This window comes from Engystomops pustulosus, chromosome 2 (assembly GCF_040894005.1).
Source record: "Engystomops pustulosus chromosome 2, aEngPut4.maternal, whole genome shotgun sequence".
NCBI lineage: Eukaryota > Metazoa > Chordata > Amphibia > Anura > Leptodactylidae > Engystomops > Engystomops pustulosus.
Genome location: NC_092412.1, coordinates 29,552,848 through 29,566,431, shown reverse-complemented (window position 1 = coordinate 29,566,431; position 13,584 = coordinate 29,552,848). Strand labels below are relative to the sequence as shown.

The following is a 13,584-nucleotide window of genomic DNA, read 5'->3' as shown; positions in this document are numbered from 1 at the left end:
TACATCAGCTATACTAGGTACATACCGACATAGATTAACCCCAAAGGGTGAAGACACACATGGCGTTTTTAGGCCGTTTTTGGGCCGTTTTTACTAAGTGCGTTTTCAGATAGTTAAAAACGCATGCGTTAAAAAACGCATCCGTTTTTTAAAAACGCATGCGTTTTTGAAAACACGTGCGTTTTTGTCCGTTTTTCCGAAATTGCGCAATGAAAAACGGACAAAAACGCATGCGTTTTCAAAAACCGCATGCGTTTTTAAAAAACGGATGCGTTTTTTAACGCATGAGTTTTTTACGATCTGAAAACGCACTTAGTAAAAACGGCCCAAAAACGCCATGTTTGTCTTCACCCAAAGGGGAATTTATAGAAAGTGTTGTGGTGCAGGTCAATCCAGTATGCTAAGAGCACAGCAGTGTGAGGCCCCCCATTGCACTCGGTGAAGCTACAATTCTGGAATATATGACAGGTTACCTTTAATAAGATTGAAAAACATGTTTCTATGTACTACAAACCAGAAGATGGAGGCTTCTGAGATGACACTACCCCTGCAACGAAGGAATTTCATCCTCTACCTGAGGGGTTCAAAAGTTTAATGGGGTAAAATCTGCTGACAGGTTCTCTCTAAAGATCTGACTACACAAGACATCTGTGCTGTCAGGTTTGCAAAAACCACCCAAACTTGTTTGGACTACCTTTTTGCAGTGTCATTCCATTAGGAATCTCTGAGTCTTCCACCACTGTTAACCCAAGGATTGAACAGGTTCAAAACTGCAGAGCAGATTCTAAACATAGTGCTCCGTTTTTAAAAAAAATATTTTTTTGATAAAATATTTCGACTGGCCACTAGCCACCCGTGTCTAACATACTGCATGTACATCCAGTGTGGACGTAGACTGAAGAGCCAAAGTTGCCATCACGATCAAAGAAAACCCTACAGAGAATTTTCCGTCCAGCCCCACCGACTGTTCTACATAAATACTGTACATTGCTATGGACACAAGTGATGTCCTGTAGGGTTCCTCACTATTTCTCAGTTGGATAAATTTGTCGCTTCACTTTTTGACCAGTACGATATATCAACGATGAAAAGTATGATTCAAGTGAGGCCAAAATTTGTTGAGCGTCTTCCTTTCATCCATAGATGTAACGTCCAAGTCGTTACTTATTTTGAAGGCAACATTCTTCCTCAGCATTGGTAGAACTTGCTGAATCAAGATCTCCAACATCTTATTGAGTATATTAAAGTAACCAAGAATTAATCTTTCTCTCAGTTTTCCTCCCTAGTCTGTGGTGTCCACATAATGTCCACCACCTCCCCATCACTTTTGTGATCTTTTTCCACCTTATATCCACCACATCTTTAGTCTTCTTGACATTAAGGAGCACATAGTTCTTCTGATATCTCCAATACCTGCATATAACCTTGTCTCCGTAAAATTGCCGGCACTTTGTCCCCCTCCGAGTCACGATCAATACACTCAGTTTATTCATCTGTTACCAAGAGACCTCACATTCCCCATATAATAGATGGAATGAAGGTTGTGAGGCATCTACTTTGCTTTCCTCTTAATGTCAGCTATATATGTCCTCTATACAGCTTCTACAGGAATATCAAACTAAAACACTCTTGAGTGCACAACAGGTAGAACAGAACCTATTTAGCATGACCGGATATGTGCCAGCTCCCCTTTACGGAGATGTTGTGGATGAATTGTGATGCAGCCTAAATGTTGCTGATCTCTGCTTTAAGAATTTTTTGATCCATCCTTTGGTACCTTTACTTATGGGACATTGCGTTTACCAATCTGAGAATTGGGGAAGGGTATGTCTACCAGCATGCACCACAACTTGTGTCGATCCAGGCCAGAGTGAGCAATGTATTAGAACATGTCCAACGGGAAGGTCCCACTCAACAAATCTTTTAGCAGGCTGCCACTGGTGTTCGGGTTTTGTAGTGATCAAAGAGGGAAAGTTACTTGGGTCTGCTTTAGTCAGGCAACCTTGATTTACTGTGCTTGTGTAATACACATGTGGTAGGGGGTCAAAAAGCAGACTCAAGTCACTTATCCAATTTTTCCCTCTCATAATTACTGAACTCGGCCACCAGTGTGAGTGGGTTAAATACATTTGAGACCCTAAACCCCTCCTGCAATAAAGGTCTATTGACAGGTTCCCTTTAAAGGGGTTTTCCTCTCTTTTACCTCTTTTACATATGTTGCCCATGTGCCTTTACTGCCTTAATAATAATTCCTGAATGTTCATCATGCAATTCAGCAATCCTGCTACTTACTTTAGTGTTCGTCAAACTCTTTGTTTACATGTCTGAGCTCTGATGAATAGGAGTAGCTGCAGCAGGAGATTGTGAGTCATCCTGCTGCGTCCACTCTTCCTGTGTCTTTCAGAAGGACTGTGAGAGGGAGAGGCACAGTGGGTGACGCCTTGAGGATGGGCTGGAGCAGTGAGAGAGAAAGCTGTGTACTGTATATATGTACATATAACGTAATAAATGAGCAAATTAAATCTAAGCGACATCAGTATTTCTGGTGACCAGTCTTTATCTTCAAATCACATCAATTCTTCTAGGTTTACTCGAAGGTAGGTTGTTCCACATTTCCTAAAGAAGGAAGCACAGATCTACTTTCAGAACACATGTGTATCAATTACTTCGCAGCATTCTTCACACCTGCCTAAAACCTTTGCACAGTTCTGTATCTGGACACGCCAAGAGGAAAAGCATCAAAGGCTCTAAACGAAGCGTTGGGATCAGTCTCTTCTTTGGTCATTTAATCTTGTAGGCCACACGTGGAATCATAAATCCTCATAAACTCCAGTGACTACATCATGTCCAGTGTAATGACTCATTGATTTTTCCATTAGGTTCACCTGATTGTACCCAATGCAATGACTCATGACCAGGTCCATGGCTTTTATAGAGTGTTCATGGTCACTTAAAGTTATGGGGGGAGGAATTGATAGGGATTGTTGACGTCTTTGATGTATTATTATCAGTACACAGCTTGTTTTGACAGTTCTCTTCTATCTTTGTTGCCATGTTTGCCAGTGAGGTCTTCTAGAAAGCTTCAGTGGGTCCTAAGCTACTTGGGAGATCTGCAGTGCATTCTTACATCACTGAAATCCCCTTACCTCCGTGAAATTTAAATAACGTGGGTCATAAACACAATATATGTTCCCAGATACAATATTAATGTGTGAACTGTTCACTAGATTAATTTCAGGAACAATAAAAAGTAATAAGAACGTAGACACTAGTGCTGCAAAGGTTTGTCCCTCTAGCACAGCAGGAAGTCACAGCAGAAGTTGATCAAAGCAATCGGGCACAAGCATCCATCTTTCTGTCGAGTATGTCGATCATATTGTTAATGGGTGTCATTTGGGAGCAGTGTCCTGCAGGGACATCCCTGGCCAACAAAAAAAGGTATGTCTCAATGTTAGCAATTATGCCCCCTTTTGTAGGATTTAATACTTGTCAGCTGTACTGTCCTGCTCCCGAGTCCCCTGGAGCTCCCCTCCAGGTCCTGATGCCAGTGCATACAAGCACCACAGGACATAGAGCAGAACGGGACATGGAGGAGAGAGGAAGCTGCAGTGTGGTGCAGGGAGCAAAAGAGGAGTCAGGAAAGGAGAGGATTTATTTATTTTATTGTCTACTCTAAAGTCTCCAATATTATTGTCTGTTATGGGGTAACCAGTGTTAGTAGTTTTATGCTCTGGACATCTTTAGTATTATTACTCTGCTAAGGGTTCTCCAGTATTATTTTCTGCTATGATGGTTGCCAGCATCATTTGTCTTCTCTGGGGGTCTCCAACATAATTGTTGTCTACTTTGGGGGTCTCTCCAATATTATCGTTATATACTCTGGGGTCCCCATTGCTATTATCATATGCTCTGGGGTCCCCATTGCTATTATCATCTGCTCTGGGATCTCCATTGCTATTATTATCTGCTCTGGGGTCTCCATTGCTATTTTTATCTGCTCTGGGGTCTCCATTGCTATTTTTATCTGCTCTGGGGTCTCCAGTACTATTAATATCTGCTCTGGGGTCTCCAGTACTATTTTTATCTGCTCTGGGGTCTGCACTAGCATTGTCTACTCTGAATGTAGTATTTGGTTGCTGGGGTGGTATTTATTGCCTTAGATTGCCTTAAATCCTTAGATGATGAATAGAGCGGACACTTAAAAGAAATTTCGTACATTTTTAAAATTTGTTTGTGGTCCATTTTATCACATTTCCGACACTACCAAAAGTGTCACTGACTTCAACTCCACGACCTTTCCCTGGTGTCAACGAAAAGGTTGGGTGTAACAAATGATCAAGCTCCTCTTCAAGTAGTTATAAGTGTTTTTGTTAACGCAGCCCCAGGTAGCATCCAGAATGGGATACTCGGCACACTAAACACACAGTCCATAAGGGCCTGGAGGTGGTTTAATGTCTCACTTCGCCCTGACAGGTTCCTTTACAGGAGACTAGGAGATGCAGTAGTCCATCCCAGGGACATTCTCCATCTGGTGCTCCTGGGTATTGCATGGTGGTGGGAAAACCCCTTTCATTTTCCCCACTATACAACCACTATGGGGCAGATTTACTTACCCGGTCCATTTGCGATCCAGCGGCGCGCTCTCTGCGGAGGATTCGGCTCTTCCGGCAATTCACTAAGGTAGTTCCCCCGATGTCCACCAGGTGTCGCTGCTGTGCTGAATCCCATCGGAGTTCACTGAAGTTCACCAAGCGGGGCCGGGTGCAGGTAAGTGCGTGTCAAGCGACACATTTTTTTAAAAAAATACGGCGGTTTCTCAGAATTCGATGGGTTTTCCGACGGCCACGCCCCCGATTTCCGTTGCGTGCATGCCGATGCACCACAATCTTATCGAGGCGCGCCAAAATCCCGGGGCAATTCAGGGAAAATCGGCGCAGAACGGTAAAATTCGGGTAACCCGACGTAAAAATGGGTTTCGGGCCATTAGTAAATGACCCCCTATGTGTGTAGAAGGTTTGATCAGGTAAAATGCGTCCCTTTAAGAAATACATTTTTTGCCTTGATTGATCTCTACATGAATAAATCCCATCTACATCTTCAAAGGAAACGTGTAACGAAGATTTTGCTTCTTCTTCTCACTGAGTTTACAAATAAATAAATATATTTTGTCTTATGGCACTGATCACTGAAAGGTATTTATCCAGTAGTTTCATGTCAGTCACTGAGAGTATCACAGACGTAGCCGCCGCTGTTTATCCCGGATTAGATGCACTTCATTTGTACTTTCCAATACGTGAAGGCAGAATACAAAGTAGACGGAGATAATTATCTATGGAAAATATTACCGTCACCCGTCCTATCACGAGCTGCTGCTCTACAGGCGGAATTGGCTTTCTGATTTGTGCTTTATTATTACAGTATTGGGGGCGTAACTAGGAGAGGCAGGGCCCCATAGCTTCTGAATGGGGCCCCCCTACAAATAATTGTATGCTCATACATGTGAGCTACAAGCTGATATACTCCTATATGCACACATTTATACACTTATATGCATACACATACAGCATATACACATATACAGTATACACACCACATATACAACCATGCAGCATATACACACATACAGTATGCACACCACATATACACACATACAGCATATACACACATACAGAATACACACCACATATATACCCATGCAGCATATACACACATACAGTATACACACCACATATATACCCATCCAGCATATACACACATACAGTATACACACCACATATACACACCACATATACACACATGCAGCATATACACATATACAGTATACACACCACATATACATCCATGCAGCATATACACACATACAGTATACACACCACATATATACCCATTCAGCATATACACACATACAGTATACACACCACATATATACCCTTGCAGCATATACACACATACAGTATACACACCACATATATACCCGTGCAGCATATACACACATAAATTATACACACCATGTATATACCCATGCAGCATATACACACCACATATATACCCATGCAGCATATACAGACATAAATTATACACACCACATATATACCCATGCAGCATATACACACATACATTATACACACCACATATATACACATGCAGCATTTACACACATACAGTATACACACAGCCATACAGAATATACACATCACATACATACAATACCATATACAGACATTCAACATACACACACACACACACATACAGCATATACATACCCAATACTGACACTGTGGGCCCCATTGTGGCTGCTACCCCTGTGGTGACAGTACCTACTATCAGCATATACAGGGTACTTCAGCATAGATACGGTGTGCTTGGATGAATGATACCAAATATTGTAACTTTTTTATTTATAGTTTTTTGTATGACTCCACAATAAGGTGACATGTACTTAGGGAGGGCAGCATGGTGGCTCAGTGGTAAGCACTACAGCCTTGCAGCGCTGGGTCCTGGGTTCAAGTGCTATTCAGGTCAACATTTTGCAAAGAGTTTGTATGTTCTCTCGTGTTTGTGTGGGTTTCCTCCGGGTCCTCCGATTTCCTCCCACACTCCAAAACATACTGGTAGGTTGGTTAGATTGTGAGTCGCATTGGGACAGGGACTGATCTGGCAAGATGTGCTGCGTAATCTGTGTAAATAAAGGAATTTTTATAAGGCGAGGCTTTCATCTAGTATGATGACGGTATTTTATGCATGCCCCTTGATGCATCATCCACTGCTATTGGTTCATGGACAGAGAGCGTCAAAGAAGCTGGAAGGGATATGTGCTATGTACATTGCTTGCTGTACAGAGAGGTGGAACATGGCCATTAGATCAGAAGGACTGTGGAAATAAGTGTACATGTGGACTGTTTTATGGGCACGGCCTACCTATGGAAAACTAAGCCTGGACATTAGTTGGGATTTATGGGCGATGACTCAGCTTTTCTTGGTGTCACCTGAAATGTGCCTTTTGCCCGAATGTCTTTAAGCAGGAAGCCAATATCCAGTCATTTATTCTTCATTAGTGGATTGTGCTGAGAATACCATTATACTAACTCTAGAGAGCGAGCCAGCGCAGACTGTATGTGCGTCACTACCTTATTCATCACTACTGTGCCAATTGATTCTTAATTCCTTAATTAAATTTGATTCGCTCCTTCTCGCTCTTAAGTAAAGTATAGGGACACTGTGAATGAGAAATCCCGTATTAGCTCCGATGCTGTGCTTTAAAGTTACACCGCCATCTTCGTTCTCTCCGCAGATCTTCCAATGTGTCTTCCAGCTACAGTAGGCCGAGTTCTCAAAGCCTGGCGCCCCGGGGGACCGTCTTTGTTGACGATGATGATGACGAGGTGAGATATTCCATTATCACAATGTACTACAAGATATGGAGGGATAATAAGGACTCGGCGGTCTGGGTGACAGGATAATTGTCTAAAATGACAAAGTTTAGCCACTGGTGAGATATTTATTCTGCAGTTACTTAAGGTTACTGTGACAGTGAGAAGAACAGTGACAAAGTGTCATGTCCACCACAGACACAAGCACCATCATGGCTTTTGTCACAACTTTTGCCGGTAACTCCAGTCCACGAAAGTTTAAGCCCTTTAAGTACCAGACCGAACGTTTTTCACTCTCGGCAATCCAAAAGATTGCCCTCCATTTGCACAGGTTGCCGGCGGCTTCAAAAAGACGGCGAGGCACGGGTGCCGCCATCTTTCCGTGGATCGTCGCTCCCCGTGACGTCATCGGGGAGTGGCGATCTGTCGCCATGGTAGCTTCGGGTCTCACGAAGACCCGAAGCTACTTCGGGTTAACCCATTCATTACAATGTGCTATCAGCACATTGTAATGTATGAGTAGTAAAATCCCCATATACTGCCATACTGTGGTATGGCAGTATATGATAGGATCGTACAGACACCCTAGAGTTAAAGTACCCTAGGGAGTCTGAAAAATAGTAAAAATAAAAAAGTAAAAAAAATTATAATAAAAAAACCTAAAAATTCAAATCAGGCCCCTTTCCCTAGAACTGATATAAATATAAATAAACAGTAAAAATCATAAACACATTAGGTATCGCCGCATCCGAAAATGCCCGATCTATCAAAATATGATAACGGTTTTTCACTCCGTTTAACCCCGTGACGGCAAATCGTGCCCAAAACTCTATAAAAAGTGATCAAAAGGTCATACAGTCTTAAAAATGATAACATTGTAAACAACCTCAAAATCCGCAAAAAACGGCACCACCCACAGCTCATACACCAAAGTATGAAAAAGTTATTAGCCCCAGAAGATGGCCCGCAAGAATACAGCACAAATGCGTTTTTTTTACCAATTTCACTGCATTTGGAATTTTTTCCCGCTTCCCAGTACACGGCATGGAATATTAAATACCACCATTTCGAAGTGTAATTTGTTACGCAGAAAATAAGCCGTCACACAGCTCTGTACATGGGAAAAATAAAAAAGTTACAGATTTTTGAATGTGGGGAGTGAAAAATGAAAACACAAAAACGAAAAAGGGTTGCAGCGGGAAGGGGTTAATAGATGTATATTGGTAAATTACCTCAGATCCTGCCCCCCCCCACACACTTACATGAGGTAAAGTGGCCAACCCCTTGACTTTCTTCAGATTACGATCCTTATCCCCTTTTCCATGTGATTCTCCGCTATTGATAATCTTAGTCCTGTCACGTATCTCCATATTTCACACTTTCATCTCTTCCCCGTGTTGTGTCGCTTCTGCACAGTAAGACGTTGCTTGTGCTCTCGGTAGCTCAGTCTTTTTATCGCCTCTGTCACTCGCTAGGATTGTCACTTTAATGAACTGTATCACAGCGCACAATATTAGACTAAATGAAATTGATAAGAGTCTGGATCGGTGTCACGCTGGCAGAGATTTCTTCTCACCTTCCACCCAGCCCCAGACTTAATTACTGGGTACAGCCGGGGTATGAAAAAAATTGTGTTTCTAGAAAACCAGAACAACGTACTGTAATAGCAATGTCTAATAGTAATATTCATCCATGGGTATAAGATATCAACACTAAAGAGATGGATATATATTAGATGAATGGTAGATAGATGAGATAGATATCAGATAGATCGAAGAGTTAATTAGCTACAAAACCTTCTTTGATATTTAATTATTTTAGATTGATAGTTGATGGATTTGAGTGAAATAGAACGATAAATAGATGATCAATTAGATAAACCTAATTTTTCTGGCTCCTTACTATAAGACACACCCCATATTTAGTCCAAAGAAGGAAAATATATTGCACCAGATATATACAACAATCAAAATATACCTGTTGGTCGCACAATAGCACAGCACACACAGCTCTGCTATATCAATACATTTACACACACACAGCCCTACTGCATCCATACATTTACACACATAGCTCTGCTACATCCATCCATTTACACAAATAGCTCTGCTACATCCATCAAATTATTCACACACACATCTCAGCTATACACATACGCAAACAGAAATAGGAACACACTGTGCACTGCTACATACACCGGGGTCTTCTATAAACAAACACACACAGACACACTGACTGGGCACTGCTATACACAGAAACACACACAGCTCTGCTATACACACACAGAAACAGGAACACACTGGGGCACATTTACTTACCCAATCCTGTCGCAATCCCCGATTCACTAAGATCGTGCGCCTGATATCCTGCATGTGTCGCTTCCCTGCTCAGGACCACCGGAGTTCACCTTCTTCCCGGTGTATGTAAGTCCGACACAATTTGATCCCACACTTAGTCCGAATCAGTCGGGTTGTCCGACGGCCACGCCCCCCCGATTTGTGTCGCATGAAAGTTGGTGCGATTGCAGCAAAATCCAATCCTGTGCGCCAAAAAACCCTGTTAAATGCGTTGGAAATAGTGGAAAAACCCGATGGAAATGCAGTGTGCGGACACTTAGTAACTGTGCCCCACTGTGCAGTGCTACATACACTGGGCACTACTACACACAGCAGGCCCTGCTACATACACCGGACTCTTCTATGCACACTACTGACTGGGTTCTGCTATACACAGAAACACACACAGCTCTGCTATACACAAATAAGGAACACACTGTTCACTGCTACATACACTGTGCACTGCTACACAAAGTGGGCACCGCTATACACAGTGTGCACTGCTACATTTACTGGACACTGCTACATACCACGGGCCCTACTACACACACTGGGCTCTTCTATAGACACACAGACACTGACACTGCACTGCCATACACAGAAACACACACCTCTCTGCTATACAAACACACACAAGGAACCCACTGGGCACTGCTATACACACAAACAGAAATAGGAACACACTGGGCACTGCTACACAAAGTGGGCACTGCTATACACAGTGTGCACTGCTACATGCACTGGGCACTGCTACATTTACTGGACACTGTTATATACACCGGGCCCTACTACACACTGGGCTCTTCTATAGACACACACACACATACACTGACTAGGCACTGCTATACACAGAAACACACACACATCTTTGCTATACATACACACATAAGGAACACACTGCTACATGCACTGGGCACTCCTATATACACCAGGCTCTTGTATGCACACATACACACACACTGACTGGGCACTGCTATACACACACACACAAGGAACCCACTGGGCACTGCTATACACAGAAACACACACAGTTCTGCTATACACACAAACTGAAATAGGAACACACTGGGCACTGTTACATACACTGGGAACTTCTACACACAGTGGGCACTGCTACATGCACTGGGCACTGCTATATACACCAGGCTCTTGTATGCGCACACAAACACACACACTGACTGAGCACTGCTATACACTACACACACACACACAAGGAACCCTCTGGGTACTGCTATACACAGAAGCACACACAGTTCTGCTATACACACGAACAGAAATAGGAACACACTGGGCACTTCTACACACAGTGGGCTCTGCTACATGCACTGGGCTCTGCTACATGCACTGGGCTCTGCTACATGCACTGGGCTCTGCTACATGCACTGGGCTCTGCTACATGCACTGGGTGCTGCTACATGCACCGGGGTCTTCTATGCACACACAAACACACACACACTGACTGGGCACTGCTATACACACACATGGAACCCACTGGGCACTGCTATACACACACACACACACACACATAAGGAACACATAAGTTTACTGCTACATACACTGTGCATGCTACACACCGTGGGCACTGCTACATGCACTGGGCCCAACTACATACACCAGGCTCTTCTATACACACACAAACACACATACACTGAGTAGGCACTGCTATACACAGAAACACACACACATCTTTGCTATACAGACACACATAAGGAACACACTGGGCACTGCTACACACAGTGGGCACTGATACATGCACTGGGCACTGCTACATACCCCGAGCCCTAGTACCTACACCGGGCTCTTCTATGCACACACATACACTGACTAGGCACTGCTATACACAGAAACACACACAGCACTGCTACATACACCTGCTACATACACAAGTGTATATAGTCCGAAAAATACGGTAAGATAAATATTAGGTAGATGTTGGATAGATCTATCTTTGAATTTGACCTTTTTCATTCATTTCATTGTTTTTCCTCATATTAGACGCCTGACAAAAATGAACATTGTGTTAAAATTAGTTTGATGATGAAAGAACAGAAGAAATATGAACTTTATCTCTCCTGGCTTCCCGCCATTGTCAGAACTCATTTGTCATAAACAAATTAGAAATGGAAATTACCAAAGTACTTATTAATTCTTCGAACAAAAAGTCATAAAAGGGAAAAGGAAGATTCTGAGCAACAGTCATGAAAAAACGCTTCACACAATTTAGAAATTCTTCTGTGCCTCCATCATTTACATGAAGGCGGTGCCTCCATCATTTACAGGAAGGCGGTGCCTCCATCATTTACAGGAAGGCGGTGCCTCCATCATTTACAGGAAGGCGGTGCCTCCATCATTTACAGGAAGGCGGTGCCTCCATCATTTACAGGAAGGCGGTGCCTCCATCATTTACAGGAAGGCGGTGCCTCCATCATTTACAGGAAGGCGGTGCCTCCATCATTTACAGGAAGGCGGTGCCTCCATCATTTACAGGAAGGCGGTGCCTCCATCATTTCAGTCTCTGTTTATATACAATTGATGTGGAGAGATGGGAAGATAGTACTACCTGTGCCTGTGTCATTTACCTGTAGGAAGTATTGGTGGCTTCAGCACAGTTGACAGGGAGAGGAAGGGGAAGCAGTGATATCTGTGCCTACATCATTTATAGGAAGAGACTATGATCTGTGTCTATCTCATTCACAGGGAGAGATGGGAAAGTAATATTTGCTGTGACTATATATTTTTATGAGGACAGAAATGAGTCGGTACTAGATGTGGCAACAGGATTTACAAGGAGTAAATGTAAAGCAGTGCTATCGGTAGAGACAGGGAGGCAGTACTGTCTGTGCCTACATTTATAGATAGAGACAGGGAGGCAGTGCTTCCTGTGTCTATATTTATAGGTAGAGACAGGGAGGCAGTATTGTCTGTGCGTACATTTATAGGTAGAGACCGGGAGGCAGTGCTTCCTGTGCCTACATTTATAGATAGAGACAGGGAGGCAGCACTGTCTGTGCGTACATTTATAGGTAGAGAAAGGGAGGCAGTGCTACCTACTCCTATATTATAGGTATAGACAGGGAGGCAGTACTGTATGTGCCTACATTTATAGGTATACCCAGGCAGGCCGTGCTACCTGTGCCTACATTTATAGGTATAGACAGGGAGGCAGTACTGTCTGTGCCTACATTTATGGGTAGAGACAGGGAGGCAGTACTGTCTGTGCCTACATTTATGGGTAGAGACAGGGGGGCAGTATGGTCTGTGCGTACATTTATAGGTAGAGGCAGGGAGGCAGTACTGTCTGTGCCTACATTTATAGGTATAGACAGGAAGGCAGTGCTACCTGTGCCTACATTTATAGGTAGAGACAGGAAGGCAGTGCTACCTGTGCCTATATTTATAGGTAGAGACAGGGAGGCAGTGCTACCTGTGCCTATATTTATAGATGGGCAAAAGGAGGAGTGCCACCTGTGCAAACATCATTCACAGACAGAATTACTTTCTATTTAATTGACAGGCAGAAGCATCTTCCTAGTTTTGGGCGCCCAGTGCCAGCATCCTGCACCCACAACACGTAGACTTTGCTGTGTATGTGAATGTATACTTGGACTCAGCAATCCATGATGCAGCTCTGACTCGCACCCTCAATTCATGGAAACCAAATTTAATTTCTCAACATTTAAAATAATTTATGGCTCCAGTAACCCCGAACCACAGAGTTATAAATCCAGAGTGTTAGTCTCGCTTCTGCGTGGCTTTGAATGGCTACTTCATGTTAACTCTCTAAAACCCTGTCTGTGTTTTCCTTAAAGTGAACCTGTCACCTCCAACCAACTAAATAAACCCCAGGCAGGACCTTATAGAAGGCTGCACAGGTATCA

At 43.1% G+C, this 13,584-nt stretch overlaps 1 protein-coding gene across 1 annotated transcript in view; it reads left to right on the top strand.

Moving 5' to 3' along the window:
- The window catches only part of MRE11 (MRE11 homolog, double strand break repair nuclease), a 125,723-nt gene that overhangs the window by 107,867 nt on the left and 4,272 nt on the right, over nt 1–13,584 (top strand). The window contains exon 19 of the mRNA XM_072134135.1: nt 7,292–7,382. Coding sequence (XP_071990236.1) covers nt 7,292–7,382 — 91 coding nt within the window. The remainder of the gene's footprint in view (nt 1–7,291; nt 7,383–13,584) is intronic.